The sequence below is a fragment of the Nuphar pumila genome, chromosome 4 (assembly GCF_984573655.1).
Source record: "Nuphar pumila chromosome 4, dmNupPumi1.hap1.1, whole genome shotgun sequence".
NCBI classification, from domain to species: domain Eukaryota; kingdom Viridiplantae; phylum Streptophyta; class Magnoliopsida; order Nymphaeales; family Nymphaeaceae; genus Nuphar; species Nuphar pumila.
In genome coordinates, this window is record NC_143252.1 from 34,511,178 (window position 1) to 34,531,203 (window position 20,026).

General features: G+C 37.7%; 1 protein-coding gene across 4 annotated transcripts in view; it reads left to right on the top strand.

The window, feature by feature from the left end:
* LOC149839936 (peptidyl-prolyl cis-trans isomerase PASTICCINO1-like) overlaps positions 1-20,026 on the top strand; it is a 79,990-nt gene that overhangs the window by 44,127 nt on the left and 15,837 nt on the right. For all 4 annotated transcript variants that reach the window (XM_090002920.1, XM_090002922.1, XM_090002921.1 and 1 more), the window contains one exon: positions 14,557-14,613. In XM_090002920.1, the coding sequence (XP_089859046.1) occupies positions 14,557-14,613 (57 nt within the window). The remainder of the gene's footprint in view (positions 1-14,556; positions 14,614-20,026) is intronic.

Below are 20,026 nucleotides of genomic sequence, written 5' to 3' on the forward strand. Positions count from 1 at the left end.
ACATACGTGGATGTACTTTCTCAAACATAAGTCTGAAGTATTTTCATACTTTCAAACTTTTCATAATATGGTTAAAAACAAATTTCAAAATGATATTACTATTTTTCGCACAGATTCAGGGGGAGAGTTTTTATCCACAGATTTTCAAAATTATCTTAAATTGCATGGCATCACACATCAAAGATCTTGTCCTTATACACCTCAACAAAATGGACTGGCAGAACGAAAACATCGTCATATTATAGAAACCACTAGAACTTTATTAATAGCAAATCAAGTCCCTAAAGACTTTTGGGCAGAAGCTGCCTTAACTGCCACCTATCTCATTAATAGGATGCCATCTTCTTCGTTACAAAATATCACTCCCATTGAAAAACTTATGAACATTTCTCCAGACTACTCTAGATTAAGAATATTTGGGTGCAAATGTTTCATATTTACTGACAAAAATGATAAACTTTCCCCTCGTGCGATTCCCTGTGCCTTTTTAGGATATGCTGAAAACCAGAAAGGTTATAGATGTTTTGACTTCAAAAATAATAATTTTAGTGTCTAGAAATGTTTCCTTTCTTGAAAAGGAGAGCTTCTTTGATTTTAGAAAATTAAAAGACGTCACTGAGTACTCCTTTTTGCTAGATCTAACATCAACATCTGATGAATATGACCTTGATTGTAACTTTGATGATGATCCAAGAATTATTGATCTTAATGTTGAAAATGAAGAAGTTCATAGAGATACTAGTATTCAATATTCCAGGCGACAAGAGTCTAATACTCCATGTGCACTTGAGAAATATTCTAACATTCCAACTAGACAATCATCCCGAATCTCGAGGCCTCCAGAAAAGTTTGTATCATACGAGTCTTTCTCACCCACATATAGGGCAGTTATTGCATTAATTCACTCATATGAAGAACCATCCACATATTTTCAAGCAAAAAATGATATCAAATGGATAGAAGCCATGAAAGTTGAATTAGATGCACTTGAAAAGGCTTCTACATGGAATATTCAAGATCTTCCTCCAGGGAAGAAAACTATAGGATGTCGATGGGTTTATAAAATTAAAACCAAGAGTGATGGTACTCTTGAAAGATATAAAGCCCGTTTAGTAGCCAAAGGTTATGCCCAAGAATATGGGATTGATTATGAAGAAACCTTTGCTCCGGTGGCTCGTATGACTACTGTCCGAACCTTAATTGCCTTAGCTTCTATCAAAAAATGGTCTATTTTTCAAATGGATGTCAAAAATGCTTTTTTAAATGGAAAGCTAGTTGAAGAAGTATATATGGAACCCCCTCCTGGTCTAAGTATTCCTAAGGGTAAAGTCCTTCGCTTAGAAAAAGCTCTTTATGGACTTAAACAAGCACCAAAAGCTTGGTATGATAGGTTTAGTCGTGTTATGATTGATATTGGTTTTCAATTCTATTTAACTGACACTGCTTTGTTTATTAAGAATTCTGATGCAGGAATCATTGTGCTTCTTCTTTATGTGGATGATATGATCATCACCGGAAGCGATAAACAGGGAGTTGAAACAATCAAAACACTTCTTAAATCTCATTTTGAAATGACTGATTTGGGCTTGTTGAGATATTTTTTAGGCATTGAAGTTGCTTATTCTCCTAGAGGATATTTATTATCTCAGACTAAATTTGCTTTTGATATTGTTTTCAGGTCTGGTATTACTGATGATAAGAAAGTTGACACTCCAGAAGTTGTTAATGTTAAAATGAAGATTGATGATGAAGAACTTCTTGCAGACCCTACTCCTTACAGACAGCTTGTCGGGGCACTTTCCTATCTATCCATTACCAGACCAGATATAGCACATGCTGTTCATACAGCAAGTCAATTTCAACATGCTCCTACTTCTGTTCATATGGGAGCAGTCATGCGTATTATCAGATACATCAAGTCCTCTCTTTCACGAGGACTTTTCTTATCTTCCTCCTCTTCTCTTGATTTAATTGCATATACTGATGCTGATTGGGGAGGTGATCCCAATAACAGACACTCAACCACTGGCTTTTGTGTCTTTTTAGGGGAATCATTAATCTCGTGGAGGTGTAAAAAGCAGCAGAAGGTATCTCTCTCATCCACCGAAGCTGAATACAGAGCCATGACAACCACGACCATGGAAGTAGTTTGGCTCCGACGACTGCTTGCTGACATGGGAGTTGAAGCAACAAAGGCTTCACAAATGTGTTGTGACAACAAAAGTGCGATCTACATTGCCAGTAACAGAACATTCCACGAACGCACCAAACACATCGAAATGGATTGTCACTACGTCAGAGAGGAATATCTACACGGGATAATTGATCTGCCATATGTCACTTCAGAATATCAGTTAGCAGACCTCTTTACAAAGCCTCTCGCTGCTCCCCGATTTCACTTTCTCTTAGACAAATTTTCGCTCATTGTACCGTAAGTTTGAGGGGGAGTGTTAAAATGTAAAACTGTACATATATGTATATATAATAATATTATATTATTATATATATAAATACATTTTTAATTTCTTTCTTTTCTGTATTTTTTTTCCTTTATTTTTATTTTTTGTCTTTATGTCATCTAGTTCAGTTTGAACTAGAATGACTGTTGCTAGTCAAGTCCTGTCCAGACTTGACTAGCAATAGAGCTGTTGGACTGACACATTCCAACAGCTCTAAATAGAGCTGTTGGACTGTGCCCAACAGCTCTATTGAGTCCTCTTTCAGCTGTGTATATAAAGGGGTGCAGCCCCTCTTGTATTTCACTCCAATGCTTCTTAAGCAATTGGTTTTTCATATCAATAAAGAATACATTTTTATTTTTATTTTGTTTCCAGTTATACCCTTTTTAAGGGTTATGCTTTAGTGTCATTCTTGACACTTGCTCTTGTTAATCAAAGCTCGTGTTTCGAAGATCCCCATTTCATTTCACCCTTAGAGATCTCTTATGAAGGTTGACCTATCCATGGGCATATACAAGGGGACATTCTTACGTTTGCTGGGTTGAGATGGTCTAGGAAGGATATAACTTGGATTTTTCATATCTGAATTGGATTAAGCTTGTATCATCATTTAAGTAAATTTGGCGGTGACTCCTTGTAAACTTTTATCAAAATTTCTTTCTTATAAAAAAAATGCATCATAAATGCTCATATATAGTTTAATATATACCATCTTATGTAATTATATGTATAACAACCTATGTCGTTTGGGGACAGGTACGGAGGGTGCGATCGGGCAATTTCAAAAAATGAGGGCACGGGGACACGAATATATATATATATATATATATATATATATATATATATATATATATATATATATATATATAAAGAGAGAGTTTGGGTCTGAATCATGAGAACATGGGATCCAGTATTGTTACTGTTATTGTTGTTGGTGAACTTTGTATACAAAATCCAGTATTACTATGCGTTGTTCCAACAGTGATGGATTTCGTATTTTTGTCATCATTCTTGATGTTCAATCTATTAGTAAATTGCATATGGTGGATTGCGTTTTCTTGCTTTCTCCAAAATTAACTTTTGATGATACATTTATGGGTTCCATGACACCTGTAGGTATTGGAATTGTTAAAATACATGTAATCTATATATATATATATATGTTTATATATATATTGTCTAATATACCTAATAGGGGTATTTTAGTCATTTCACAAGTACCCGATAGGGGTACTTGTTATTTTCCCTTTCTTTTCTTTCTTTTGTATTTATTTTTGCACTTTATTTTTTTCTTTTTTCTTTTTGTTTTTTTACTCTCATAAGGGGCCCCACCATGGAGTCGATGGCCCCCAACGACTCCATGGGGAGCCCCCTATGTGGCTCTTCTTTTAAGGCCATAAGGCCATCCCTCACTCTCCTTTTTTTGTGTATATATAAGGGTGAACCCCTCTTGTATTCTTCACTCTTGAGAGCTTTCTCTCTTTTCAATAAGAGATTTATATTTTTATGTTGTGTTGTCTCTTTGTGGATTTGGGTTTATCCGTTTTGTTTGTCCATTGGTGGATGTTGTAAGTGTTTATCACACTCTTTGTTTTTCCGCTTATCTCATTACATGGTATCAGAGCCTTGTCTATGCTCTTGATTCTTAATATAGCTAGTTGAGTAGTTATACATTGTTTTCTTTCTTTTTGTATCTCTCTTTGTTTGTCTTCTTGTGAGAGATTAAATGGAAGGGGAACAAAAGATTGATCTCCCCTTCAAGCTTAATGACTCCAACTACATGATGTGGGCCGCTGCCATGGAGAACAACCTCAAATGTAAAAAACTTTGGGGATACGTTACAGGCACCATTCCGGAACCACAACTCCAACTCACCAAGATGGATGGTGATCAAGAAAAAGCTCTTGAAGGAAATGCCCGCATGAAGGCCATTGAAGATCACTAATCTAAAGTGGAAGATTGGGAAAGTAAGTGAAAAGAAGTGTATTCTTCAGTTACGGGTCACGGGTCTGGAAATCCAGACCCGTAACGTGTCATTAATGGCATTGTGTAATTTTCCTATTTGTAATAAGGGTACTTTTGTACCCTAGTCTTATATTTGTATGTTATTATAAATGAGATGAGATAGCAGCCGACCCTGGGTGATTAAGGGTTATCGGTTTTTTTAATTTCTGCTCTCTCTCTCTCTCCCTCTCTTTCCCTGTCTCTCAGCTCTTACGAGTGAATAAAAAACTAACATGGTATCAGAGCCACGTTACAGGTGAAGCTGGAATCGATCCAAAAAGGTACGTCTTAAAGATCCCTTTCTCCTCGATATTTTCTCTTTCTCCCAAGTCAAGAAAGTATTTTTGTTTTTCCCCAATCTCGTCTGCTCCTATTTTCTGGTTTACCCAAGTTCAATCAGACCTGAAGATATTCAGAGAAATATCTTTGTCTTTCCCTAATCTTGTCTGCACTTTCTTTCATCTCGTATTTATTTCCATCTCCAAATAATGATCAGATCTGACGTTAATCAGATCTGATCATTTCCTCTCCTTCTTGTCTGAGTTACAGAGTTAGATATCTCTTACATACATTTTAATATCCCTTCATTCTGTTTTTTTTTCTTTTTTCAGATCCTTCATACACTTTGCTAGTTGATTTTGATCACAGCGTGACCTAATCACGCAATCGGCTTTTGTTTTGACACAGCTGCACTTCATTCTGTCCTTCATACACTTTGCTAGTTGCCCTCATACACCTTGCCAGTTAACTATACTGCTTTTCATTTCACAGTCGTGAATTCATATTCACGACTTTCATAGTCAATATTCAATCACTTTTGAAAGTCAGAAATCTGACAAATATTTAATTTCTGCTTCAAATTCAGCCACTGTCGTCGGCCATTGATCTGAATTAGAATTAGTTTCTGCTCAAAAAAAAAAAAAGAGTTACAGAAACGGTAGACAGATTGTGCTAAATTCATCCTTAATACTGTAAACCATGGATTCCTTTTCTAATCAGTCAGTTCTTTCTTCAAGCTTCCTCAGTCAACTCGTGTCTGAAAAATTAAACAATGGTAACTTCTTGACTTGGAAGAGACAAATCATACCTTTTATTAGGAGTCAGGATCTTTCTGGACATCTGGATGGATCTATTCCAGTTCCTCCTGAATTCATATCACATGAAGAAAGGGACAATAAAGGGGAACCTACTACAGTATATGTTAGAAATCCTGAATTTGTGGTTTGGATGAAAAGAGACCAAGCGCTTGTTGCTTATATCACATCTACACTGTCACAAGAGGTACTTGTAGCAATTCCAGATGACTGTACTGCCATGCAACTTTGGAACAGACTTGTTCAGACATACTCACAGGTTTCTCAGGTCAGGATTATGTTTCTTAAAAGAGAATTTCAAATGTTAAGAAAGGATTCCATGACCATCATGGAATACTTGAACAAAATGAAGGTTATCACAGATCAACTTGCAGTTGTTGGAAGTACAGTTACTGATAAAGATTTGGTACAACAAACTCTCAGTGGATTGGGACACGAATATCATATGATTGTTACTTCATTGTTATGTTTACCTGAGCTCCCCAATTTTGAAGATCTGCGTGCAAAATTGTTACAATATGAGATGAACCTAAAGGGGTTTTCTGAAGAATCATCTATGCATACTGGGGCACATGAAGTTCTTGCTACAGGGGTTACTTATGCACGAGGACGAGGAAGCTATGATATCAAGGAAAAAGGAGGACAAGGGAGAAATGGTCAAGGAGGTCGTGGATTATTACCCACACCCAACACATATACCAACTCACAAAGACAGAGGCCAATCCCTACATGCTTTTTGTGTAATAAAAGGGGGGCATATCAAAGCTAACTGTTGGTTCAATCCTTTAAATAAAGGAAAATCAACCCAAACTGAAGCAAAAAGAAGCACAGACAGTACAAGGACCAATGGAGAAGTAAAGGAATTATTGTTGTCAGCTTTAGCAGAATTGAATCTGAAACAAAATGAGCAAGGTACTTGGTATGTGGACTCTGGCGCGACGACTCACGTTATTGGTGATGCAGGTAAGCTCCTAAAACTTGTTCCTTACATTGGTAAAAGCAATATAGTTACTGGAGATGGATCACACCACTCTGTCTCTCATATTGGAAACTCCATTATACCGCTGTCTGAATCTTCTATCAATCTTTCAAAGGTTCTTTATGTTCCTGAAATCAAGAAAAACATCGTTTCAGTTTCTAAACTTGTTGATGATATCAAAGCCTCAGTTGAATTTACTCCCTCTTCTGTTCTTGTCAAGGATCTCTGCACGAAAGAGACGTTCGCTAGAGGAAAACGGCAAGGCAATATGTATGTTTTTCAAGAAGATCCTTCAGCACATATTCGCTCTGCAGACCCAAACTTGAAGCTCCAATCATCGTTGCCCTCTCAAAATTCCACTTGTGTCTTCAGTGTCTCTGAAATCAATAAGCCAAATCTTTGGCATGGTCGTCTAGGTCATTGCAGTAGTAGTTTCATTGAAAAGCTTGTTTCAAATAACCTTATTCCCAAGTCAAGTTTAAGAATAAATGTCGATGACAACAAATGTCCTAGTTGTCTCTTATGTAAGAGTCATGTTTTACCATTTCATTCTATCAATAAAAGAGCTTCAAGACCTTTTGAGACTATTTGTTCTGATGTTTGGGGACCTGCTCCAGTTGCTTCCATATCTGGAACTAGATATTATCTTTTGTTTGTTGACAGTTATTCTCGTTATTCTTGGATATTTTTCATGAAACACAAATCTGAGACCTTCAAGTTGTTCCGAAACTTCCATTTCTTTGTCAAAAACCAATTTTCTGAAAACATCCTTAGTTTCCAATGTGACGGAGGAGGTGAATTTTCATCCATTGACTTTACTAACTTTCTCCAAAGTAACGGGATAAGGAAAAAGGTGTCTTGCCCACACACACCTCAGCAGAATGGAATTGCTGAAAGAAAGCATTGCCATATTGTTGAGAGTGCGATGAGCATGATGCATGACAGCAGTCTCCCGATCACTTTATGGACAGAGGCTTTTCATTCTGCAATTCATGTTATAAATCGTTTACCCATGACTATTTTGGAAAACAAGTATCCTTACTTGTGTCTTTTTGGTGTACATCCCAACTATCATGATTTGCATGTGTTTGGTTGTCTATGTTACGTTCATGTTGATAGTTCAATGAGACATAAGTTTCAGGACAAGGCCCTGAAGTGCAGGTTTGTAGGTTATGCCGATGACTATAAAGGGTACATGTGCTATGATCCGGTGAGCAAGCGCATCAAAATATCACGAAATGTCATCTTCGATGAATTGAATTTTGATTGTCGATGTACTAGTTCTTCAGAATCACAACCTGAAGTTGAGGCTTATCATCCTTGGTTGAATTATGAATTTCTTTCCGGAACTAGTGAGGTTTGCTCGAACTGTACTCAAAAGAATGAGGAATCTATGTCTGCTGATGAAATGGTTGCTCATGAAAATACAGACCCAACTTCAAATTCACAAAGGTATAAAGGTCTTGTCTATGCTCGCAGAGAAAGAGAGCCGTCCACCATGGTTAATTCAGAAACAGACAGATCCTCTACACCCAACATCGCTGATAATAGAAGATCGACACGTACTCGTCATCCAATTGAAAGATGGGTCAGTTATGAAAATTTCTCATTAGACTTTCAACTCTTTCTAACAGCCTTGAATAAAGAAGATGAACCCACAACGTTCTCTCAAGCATCAAATTCCAGAAGATGGATTGAAGCCATGAATGAGGAGATGGAAGCTCTACATGAATGTGGTACGTGGGATGTCGTATCAAGACCACTTGACAGAAATGTTGTTGGTTCGAAATGGGTGTACAAAATAAAGTATAAACCAGATGGGTCTATAGAGCGCTACAAGGCGAGACTTGTAGCCAAAGGATTTACACAAGAGCAAGGACAGGATTATGATGAAACTTTTAGTCCAGTGGTGAAGATGGGAACAATCAGGATTATACTTTCTTTAGCTATTGAACATCAATGGACTATTAGCCAACTTGATGTGAAGAATGCCTTTCTTCATGGAAATTTGAGAGAAGAAGTATACATGGAACAACCCACTGGCTACGCAGAAGGCGATCCTACAAAATATGTATGCAGACTAAAAAGGGCGATATATGGATTGAAGCAGGCATCCCGATCTTGGTTCGACAGTTTCTCTGTTGAAATTCAAAAATATGGTTTTAAGAAATCTCTTCTTGACCATTCTTTATTTATTTTTAAGAACCAAGACACAACTACTCTGTTATTGATATATGTAGATGATATCATCATCACTGACAGTTCCAATGAGCACATTAAAGAAGTGAAACATCTCTTGAAACAAAGGTTCAAAATGAAGGACCTTGGCAAGCTGCGATACTTTCTTGGAGTTGAAGTCGACAGTACTTCTGACGAGATGACTCTCACTCAACATAAGTATACCATTGATGTTCTAAATAAAGCCGGTATGAAAGACTGCAAGCCTTTGGGAACTCCTAGTGTCCTTCATCAAAGGCTTAGTTCTCAAGATGGGGATCCTTTTGATAATCCCACACAGTATCGTAGCATAGTAGGTATGTTACAATATCTCACCTTTACTCGTCCAGATATAGTCTACTCGGTGAATCAAGCTTCTCAATTTATGCATGCACCATGTGAAGGGCATATGGAAGCAGTTAAACGGATACTTCGATACCTCAAGGGAACTGTTGGAGATGACCTCATATATCAGCGAAAGACAAATGGGGAAAATGCACATGAGATCACTGTTTATTCTGATGCGGACTGGGCAGGAGATCCAGATGAACGCAGATCGGTATCCGGCTATTGCGTGTTTGTGGGGATGAATTTAGTTTCTTGGAGTAGTAAGAAACAAAAGGCTGTTGCCAGATCCAGTACAGAGGCTAAATATAGGTCAATGGCAGCTGCCACTGCTGAAGCTACTTGGATTAGACATTTACCGACAGAAGTAGGGGAATTGATCTCTCGATCACTTCTTTTGTGTGACAACCAGAGTGCCATTAGTATGTCTTTTAATCCAATCAATCACAGTCGTGCCAAACATATTGAAATAGATCAACATTTTGTGAGACAAAAAGTAGAAGAGAAAGAAATTGAGCCTGAATTTATACGAACCACAGATCAGGTGGCGGATATATTTACAAAAGGATTGACGAAAGACATATTTTGGATGTTAAAAGGCAAGTTGTTCATGGTCCAAGATCATGCACAACTTGAGGGAGGGTGAAAAGAAGTGTATTCTTCAGTTACGGGTCACGGGTCTGGAAATCCAGACCCGTAACGTGTCATTAATGGCACTGTGTAATTTTCCTATTTGTAATAAGGGTACTTTTGTACCCTAGTCTTATATTTGTATGTTATTATAAATGAGATGAGATAGCAGCCGACCCTGGGTGATTAAGGGTTATCAGTTTTTTTAATTTCTGCTCTCTCTCTCTCTCTCCCTCTCTTTCCCTGTCTCTCAGCTCTTACGAGTGAATCAAAAACTAACAGTAAGCATGCGAAGATTCTTGCTTGGTTCATGAACAATGTAGACTTCAAAATTTGTGCCAACATTGCTAAATTTCGGATGGCTAATGAAGCATGGTTCTTTATGAAAGGTATGTTTACTCAAAAAGACCTTGCTCGTCAATTCTTCCTCCAAGAAAAAATCCGGACTATCAAGTAAGGAGAAATGAGTGTAAGGGATTACTTTAGCACTCTTGGACCCTTATGGGATGAGCTATCTTTACTAGAACCAAAGTGAGTTTCTAGTGTGGATGTGGAACTAAGAAGAGAACAAATAAAAAAAGAACACTTTTTTCAATTTCTACATGGGCTTATGCCCGAATATGAATAAGTTAGATCTTCCCTTCTTCATAGATCTAAGCCTCTTCCCTTGGAAGATGCCATAGCCGAAATATGCCAAGAAGAAACTCGTCCTTGCATGATTAAAGGAAGAGATGATGTTTTGGCCGTATCTAAACGCGGCAACCGTGTGAAAGCCTATAAGCCTCCACACTTTGAAAGGCAAAATAATTATAATGGGAACTATAGAAAAGCCATTTGCCATCATTGCCAAGAACCGGGTCATATAAGACCTAATTGCCCTAAGTTGAATGAAGCACCTAAAAATAAGGTTGCCTCTGTTGAAGAAGCTACTCAAAAGAAGGAGGAAACTATCAAAGGGAAGGAGTCTTTTTCTCTTGCTCAACTATCGGAAGCACTACAAACTCTATTCAAGATACCATCAACCTCGGGTGCCGCCATAGCTTCTTCCTCTCCTCCAGGTATGTCTTCTTGGATCCTTGATTCTGGAGCTTCCTTTCATATGACCCTTCTTGAAAATGAGCTTTTCGATTTATGTAATAACTCTAAAAACTCCTATGTTTCAACTGCCGATGGTACATCTTTACAAGTAAAAAGTTTTGGAACTTTAAAATTTTCCAAAGATTTCTTTGTGCCAAACGTGAGTGGTACCTCAACTTAATTTAAATCTCCTCTCTGTTGCTCAAATATGTGATCATGGATGTGAAATTTTCTTCTCAACTAAGGATTGCTCGATACAGGATCTCTGGTCCGGGAAGCAGATTGGGCAAGGCTATAGGAGGGGAGATCTCTATTACATGATCAACTTGAAACTTCCCACTAACTCTTTTTGTAACCATGTACAAGATAAAAATATTGAAATTTGGCATCAAAGACTTGGACATCCAAGTTTCTCAAAAATGTACTTCTTTCCATTTGGAAAGAAATTTTGTAATGAGAAACATTTTGTTTGCAAGAGTTGTATTTTTGGTAAAATGAAATCCCCTCCTTTTCCAAATCGAACTTTTGTGTCTAAAAGACCATTTGAGTTAGTCCATTCGGACGTTTGGGGTTCTTCTCCGGTCATGTCTAAAGGAGGATACTCCTATTACGTTACTTTCATTGATGACTACACTAGGTATGTGTGGATCTACTTTCTCAATTTAAAATCCGAAGTCTTTGACTTCTTCAAGAAATTTCATATGATAGTCAAAAATCAATTTTCAAGTAATATCTCTACTCTTAGATCCGATTCGGGTGGAGAATATCTATCAAATGAATTTCAAAATTATTTAGAAATAAATAGAATTTGTCATCAAAGATCGTGTCCTAGGACTCCTCAAAAAAATGGTTTAGCCGAAAGAAAGCATAGACACATCATGGAAACCACTAGGACACTCCTTATTTCTAAGGAAATTCCAAAGAATTTTTGGGCCGAAGCCGCCTTAACCTCAGCTTACTTGATAAATAGAATGATATCTTCATCCTTACAAAATACATCTCCATATGAAAAACTATTTGAAAGAACACCCAATTTCAATAGATTAAGAATTTTTGGGTGTAAATGTTTTTTCCTTACACATAAAAGAGATAAATTATCTCCTAAAGCTATTGAATGTGTTTTCTTAGGATATGGAGAAAATAAAAAAGGTTTTAGATGTTTTGACTTGAAAAATAACAAACTCTATGTATCTAAAGATGTAACCTTTTTGGAAAATGAAAATGGTTTTATGAAAACTAAAGATATTGACGAAAGTGAATATGCTTTTTTATTTGATCTTCTCTCCCAAGAAGATGGGACTCCTCAAGAAGAGGAAATCTCTAATGAGTCATTGAATGACCTAGAGGATATTCCTCTTAACAATGTTAAAAATGAAAGTGATAGACCAATCCAAACCTATGTTAGGCGTGGTCAACAAGCTCAAATGAGCGCCTTAGAAAAATAGTCTCAAGGGTCCAACATAGAAGAAACCTCTTTAAGGAGATCCGGCCGAATCTCCAATCCTCCTAATAGGTTTGTTTCCTATGAGTCTCTAACTCCAAGGTATAGAGTGTGTCTAATTGCGTTACACTCATTTCATGAACCTTCACATTATAATGAAGCAAAAAACATTCCCCAATGGGTTGAAGCCATGAACTTAGAGCTTAGTGCCCTTGAAAAGGCAAAAACTTGGGAAATAACTTCATTACCCACTGGAAAGAAATCGATTGGATGTAGATGGGTCTTCAAAATAAAAAGTCAAAGTGATGGTTCATTAGAACGCTATAAAGCCCGATTAGTAGCAAAAGGATACGCTCAAGAATACAGTATAGACTATGAAGAAACTTTCGCACCCGTAGCTAGAATGACTAGTGTTAGGACTCTTATCGCCGTTGCGTCAGTTAAAAAATGGCCTATCTATCAACTAGATGTTAAGAATGCATTCCTAAATGGTGAATTAAATGAAGAGGTTTACATAGATCCTCCACCAGGAGTATGTATTGGTAAAAATAAAATTCTCAAACTTAAAAAGGCATTATATGGTTTGAAACAAACCCCAAAGGCTTGGCATGATAGATTTAGTAATGTAATGACAAGTTTGAATTTTCGTTCATGTTATACTGACACTGCTTTGTTTGTGAAAAGTGCAGGGTCTTCAGTAGTTATTCTACTACTTTATGTTGATGATATGATCATCACTGGAAGTGATGAGCAATGAATTAATGATATTAAAAAAGTTTTAAAAGAAAATTTTGACATGTCTAACCTTGGTTTCTTAAGATATTTTTTAGGAATTGAAGTGACGTACTCTCCTCGAGGATACATTCTCTCTCAGATGAAACTTGCTGCTGACATTTGTTCCAAGTCTGGTATCTCCGATGATAAGAAGACAGAAACCCTTGAAGTCATCAATGCAAAGTTAAGATTGGAAGATGAAACACCTCTCGAGGATCCTACTCCCTACCGTCAACTTGTTGGGTCTCTAATCTACTTATCCATCACTCGGCCAGACATAGCTCATGCCGTCCACTCTCTCAGTTAGTTTCAACATGCACCTACAACCGTGCACATGAGTGCAGTCTTAAGGATCGTCATATACATAAAAAACACTATAACTAAGGGAGTTTTCTTTCCTCCTCTTCATCAATTGATTTAATTGCTTATACTGATGCTGATTGGGGAGGAAATCCCAATAACAAAGTCTCAACTGCGGGTTTTTGTGTTTTCTTAGGTGACTGATTTCTTGGAGATGCAAGAAGCAGCACAAAGTATCATTGTCCTCAACGGAAGCGGAATATCGTGCTATGACCACTACAACCATGAAACTTGTATGGCTAAGAAGTCTCCTCAGTGATATGGGCATTGTCATCTCTACTCCTTCGAAGATGTGTTGGGACAACAAAAGCGCAATTTATATTGCAAGCAATCACACCTTCCATGAGCGTACTAAGTACATCGAGATGGACTGTCATTACGTACGTGATGAATACCTAAGAGGAACCATAGCACTACCTTACGTCACATCCGAGTACCAGTTGACGGACTTCTTCACCAAAGCCCTTGCTGCTCCTCGTTTTTTTGTTTCTCCTTAACAAACTTTCGGTTATATCCTCGTAAAGCTTGAGGGAGAGTGTTAAAATACATGTAATCTATATATATATATGTTTATATATATATTGTCTAATATACCTAATAGGGGTATTTTAGTCATTTCACAAGTACCCGATAGGGGTACTTGTTATTTTCCCTTTCTTTTCTTTCTTTTGTATTTATTTTTGCACTTTATTTTTTTCTTTTTTCTTTTTGTTTTTTTACTCTCATAAGGGTCCCCACCATGGAGTTGATGGGGCCCCCATCGGTCACATTTGTGACCGTTGGGGGCTCCCAACGACTCCATGGGGAGCCCCCTTTGTGGCTCTTCTTTTAAGGCTATAAGGCCATCCCTCACTCTCCTTTTTTTGTGTATATATAGGGGTGAACCCCTCTTGTATTCTTCACTCTTGAGAGCTTTCTCTCTTTTCAATAAGAGATTTATATTTTTATGTTGTGTTGTCTCTTTGTGGATTTGGGTGTTATCCCTTTTGTTTGTCCATTGGTGGATGTTGTAAGTGCTTATCATAGTCTTTGTTTTTCCGCTTATCTCATTACAGGAATGACATTCTTTTCCATGAGATAACTTTTTTGTTTGTAATTGGGAGCATTATGCAGTGTGTGTATGCATGTTTGCACAATTAAATCTCCTAAACTGAATTTTTTTCTTGCTCATTCCAGGGGAATAGGCTTTTCAAAGAGGGAAAATTTGAACTTGCTAAGGCAAAGTATGATCAGGCATGTTTTCTCCGGACTCCCTCAATTTCCTGATGAACTTCAGTATGTAGCAATAACTTGGATATTGTGTGGTGCTTGGAGGCGACATACATGAGTTTCTCAGATAACTGTTAATATTTCAGTCATTGTGTATCTAATTTCATCTTGTGCGAATTTCAGTAACTACTCTAGAAATGTCAGGTTTTCTGTTCAGTCTGTTGATTTTGACATTTTCTACCATGATTTTGTGAGCATGTGCAGAAAGATAACATGATCTTTTGGTAAATTGCTTCTTCTGCATAGTTGTTTGTGTGTTTCTTTTAAGTAACATAACCAATCACCGGAATCAATGTTAAACATGGAGCTGTTACAGGTATGCACTAATCTGCACCCCAAGGCGCGGACATCCACCATTCCACCACAAAGTCTCATATCTTGTCAAATCTTATTGTCTAAGTAGTTAGCTTAAATTGTTGAGTTGACTCTTCTGGAAGAAGCTCCCAAGTGATTGTTGAGCGAGTGATAACAACATTGACGTTTGACTGTGGTGCTTTGCTCTTAGAAAACATTGCAGATGCTGGGTGATTAGTATTGAACTTAAAACCTAAGAGACTTTTGATGATTGAGATCAAGAAAAGCTCATGATTTATGATACAAACACCCTTTAAATGAAACCTGTTCTAGAGCTGCAACAAGTACATCTTAGTACTTCCAAGATTCATCTAATATGGGTAGGGGTGTCAACGGGTCGGGTTTGGTTCAGACTCAGGTGGAACCAAACCCAGATCTCATTTGAGATGCTGGTACCGGGTCCAATCGAACCCACCAAAAGAAAAACCATACCCGAATCCTATAAGGACTACATGAACCAGACCCAAACCATACCTGGTAAAATAATATTTTTTATCTTTTTTACATTGAAATTTTTTGAATCTTAGTCGAAGCTTGGGTTGCGCCCGGGTCTGGTATGAAATTTCACAAACCATACCCGGCTCCATATATTAATCGGATCCTTTTATTCTGACCCGGATTCGAATCAGACCTCCTTGTTTATCACCAAACCCTGACCCTATAAAGTTTGGTACGGGTTGGGTCCGGATCAAACCCGACCCATTGACACCCCTAAATATGGGTCTGAACAGTTTTGGCTGACTTAAACGTCTTTGAAGATCTGTAAAACATCCTAAGAATTGAAAGATCTTGGGTTGATCTAGATGGATGCCAAGGAATTGAAAAAGATCTAAACAAATTAGATAAGAACTAATTCAAACACGTCGTCTAATGGATCCAACTGAATTCCGCTAAATCCAAATTGGTTTTGGAATAATCAAAGTGAACCCAAATGGAGTCAGATGCCCTTGGGTTAGACATCCTATGTCTTTCCATTCGAGTTTATGGATTCTCTACGAAATGACTTAGAAAGCCACACTAAATGGTTAGCTCAGTAAGTTGCTTAATCCTTTATATTTGAACTGGAGTATGTTTGCAGCAACTGTAGGTTATATTCAACAATAGACATATTTGGGGACATATATATATCAAAGGCAGGCCTCGACATGAATAGTATCAGTATGTCCCACTGCCCTATGGTATGGGAACTATTCCACAACCCATGAATTTGGATCGATTGTCAGAATATCCACGCAGTTAACACTGCATTGTTGATAGTCCATTCATGGTTAGCAAACTGAAGACTGGGTCTAACTGGTTGAAACTTGATTTGGTGCTGAATTGGTTGACTTGTTGCCTCAGATGAGGTAGGATTTCTTTTATTTAAGCACATAAATATGTCTAATATCAAAAAATGTATTAATAATATAAATATTGTGAAACACAAGAGGAAAGTGGATAAAATGTTAAATTTTGCACTAAAAAATGGAAAATGTTAAATAAAGATCAAATACAACAGACAGAGAGGGGAGGGACTCCCTATACTGGCCTCACTTGGGAGAGGGTGATAGAGAATGAGGGATCTGAGCCTTCCCTCCAGTGGAAAAAAGCAAGTTTCTTTTCTTTCTTGTCATTTTCTTTTCCAAATGAAAATTGGTGAAAATGCTGACCCTCTGAAGGTATTTATAAATGACCTTTATATTTATATTTATTTTAAATGGTTGTTTTCATGTTTGACAGTTCTATTGACTCATTTTTAAAGCAAGAGGGACCTGTTTTTCCTTTCCATTTTTTATTTTTCTTTTCCCACTCCTCACCCACTATATTCTTCACCACCATTTTATGAGATATTGTGAGGGATCTTCACCACGGTTCAAGCTGCACAGAAAATAGAGAAAAAGAGAGATGCACAATGGTTGGGGCGGCTGAAAAGTAAAACCCACCTCCAAGCCCTAATCTTTTATATTAAAAACACTTTTACAATGGGGACTAAAATATCATATCACAACAACCATATTACAAAAATGCCATTAATGAAAAACACGTCAATAGCATAGTAAAAATAGAGTATGGGTTTGGATCTGGATCCAGATCCAGACACATGCTCTATTTTAACACCCTCCCTCAAGTTGTACATGGTTTTGGAGCATGTACAACTTGCTCTTCAATAGCCAAAATTGACGTCCTATTAACCCTTTGGTAAACAAGTCTGCCACTTGATCTTCTGTTCGAACATGACGTAGTTCTATCTCTTTCATCTCGACTTTCTACTGTATAAAGTGTTGATCAATCTCAATATGCTTCGTTTTGCTATGCTGAATAGGGTTAAATGCAATATTGATTGCGCTCTGATTGTCGCATAGAAGAAATGATCAAATAATTGTCTCCCCAAGATCACTCAATAAGTGTCTAATCCATGTAACTTCTGGCGTGCCTGCAACCATCGACCTGTATTCTGCCTCTATACTCGATCGTGTCACTGCCTTTTGTTTTCTACTGGTCCAAGACACTAAATTGTGTCCAATATATGCACAATATCCAGAGACAAATCGTCTCTCATCTGGATCCCCTACCCATTCTGCGTCTGTATAAGTGATGAGTTTATGTCCTTTATGTAGGTTATCGTTCTTGCGATAAACAAGTCCGTCTCCTATAGTTCATTTTAAATAGCGTAGAATACGCTTCACAACTTCCGTATGACCTTCCTTTGGAGCATGCATAAACTGGGATACCTGATTGACATCATAAACTATATCAGGTCTGGTAAAAGTCAAATACTGCAACATCCCTACAAGACTTCTATAGGTTGTAGGGTTGACGCAAAGGTGGCCATCTTCAGAACTCATCCTTTGATGTAATACACTCGGAGTGTTGACGGGTTTGCAATTCGTCATCCCGACTCTTTCCAGAAAATCAAGAGTGTACTGTTGCATGAGTGTCAATGTATTTTTTTATTTGTCAACCTCCACACCAAGGAAGTACCTTAACTCTCCTAAATCTTTTATCTTGAAAGTTTTCATCAAAAACCGCTTCACTTCTTGCACATGATTATTTGAACTCCCAGTGATCACACTATCATCAACATATATAAGGAGTGTAACAATGTCTGTCTTCTGGTAAATAAAGAGCGAGTGGTCCAGAGAACATCTTCTAAAACCATAGCCTTGAATTTGCATGAAGAAACTTTCAAACCAAGAGCGAGACGCCTGTTTCAATCCATATGGAGATTTCTCGTAGCTTGCACACCCAGGCAACAGGATCCTTCTCGGCATACAAGGTTGCTCCATATATACTTCATCCTTTAAAACCCCATGCAAGAATGCATTTTTAACATCCATCTGGCTAAGCTTCTATCCTCGGTCGACTGCTAAGGATATGATGACGTGAATTGTGCCCATTTTGACTATTGGACTAAATGTTTCATCGTAATCTTCACCATATTGCTGCGTGAATCTTCGAGCAACAAGTCGCGCCTTATATCTGTCAATACTTTATTCGGGCTTATATTTTATTTTATAAACCCATTTTGAGGCGACTACATTCTTTCCTTCTGGTCGGGGCACTATTTTCCAAGTCTGACACTTATGAAGAGCCTTCATTTCTTCATTCATAGACTCAATCCAATGACATGATTGAATAGCTTGATTAAAACCAGTGGGTTCATTCTGCTTTGTGAGCTGAGACATAAACAATTGAAAATCAAGAGAAAAAGTCTCATAACTCACCCATCGCTGAATAGGATGCCTGATGCGTGACGACCTTCGAGCCAGATCACTAGAGATGATTTTCACATCCCTCGGCCTTGTATTTCTGAACCTTCTAGTTTAGATCTGTCAAGAAAAGCGTTCAACTGAAGATGGCTCAACATGCATCTGTGAGTCACCCAACTCCCTACTCGAATTGAAGGAAGGACCAATCGTCTGACATATTCCTCCTGTGTTGGCAAAAAGATATGCACTCATCCATGGATCATATAGCTCTACTTGTTGAGATGACAACTGTTCGGAGTCCTCGGTCTGAAAATTCTGCTCATAAAAAACAACATTCCTGGAGGTCCTAATACGTTTTGTAGTAGAGTCATAGCATCGATAGTCTTTGTATTCATTCGCATACCCAACAAATTTGCACTTAGCGGCCTTGTCCTGAATTTATTTCGCAAAGATGAATCAATATGCATATAACATATACAACCAAAAACACGCGGCTCATCATAAGAAGGATGTTGCCCAAACAAAGTATAATAAGGGGATTTCTGATCCAGAAGTTGTAATGCCCCAAAATCGTGGACTTGAAACCTTTTATGAAAAAGGTTGAAAGCTTTGAAAATCAATCATTTATCAGAGTTTAAAACAGAAGTTCAGCGGAAGATCAGGTTCAAAACAACAAGTCCCTAGACCTTGGGCACATTACAACCAAAAGCAGATTTTCCCTTTACAAACTGATTTGCAATTCAAATATATATTTTATTGAAATGAAAATAAGAACCACATTTTGGTAATACAGTTTTAGAAATCCAGAGTTCTAATAAAAAAAATGCTTTCAAGGAAACCTTATACCACATCTATCAGAAGAGTCCCTAGGAGCGCAACGTCAGGAAAGGGCATTGCCTTGAGTGCATCGCGTCATCGTGCCATCGCAAGCTGTCTCAACCTGTTCACCACTTGCCCATGAAAATGGGTCAGTCTCACAACAGACTAGTAGGGGTGCAAAGGACAAGAAAGAACAAAGGCTACAATAAGCAAGATACACATTAGCTCAAGCAGGAACAAGCAAGACTAGCAGATCTAACCAAAAGTGTTGTGAAGTAAGCAAGGCTCTAGTAAGGCAAACAACTACGTACAAGAGCAATAAGGATCAAAGTGCTAAACAAACAACTATAGCAAGGAACTGCGTAAGCAGTTTAACCAACAAGGGTAACGCCTCGAGAGGCGTACCTAGCTCAACGAGTAGCATACCTAACTACCGAGCTAACAAGCAAGCAAGCAATGCACGTCACAACATGCGTATCTCATGATCATGCGTATAAGTTATATCTTGTCTCATT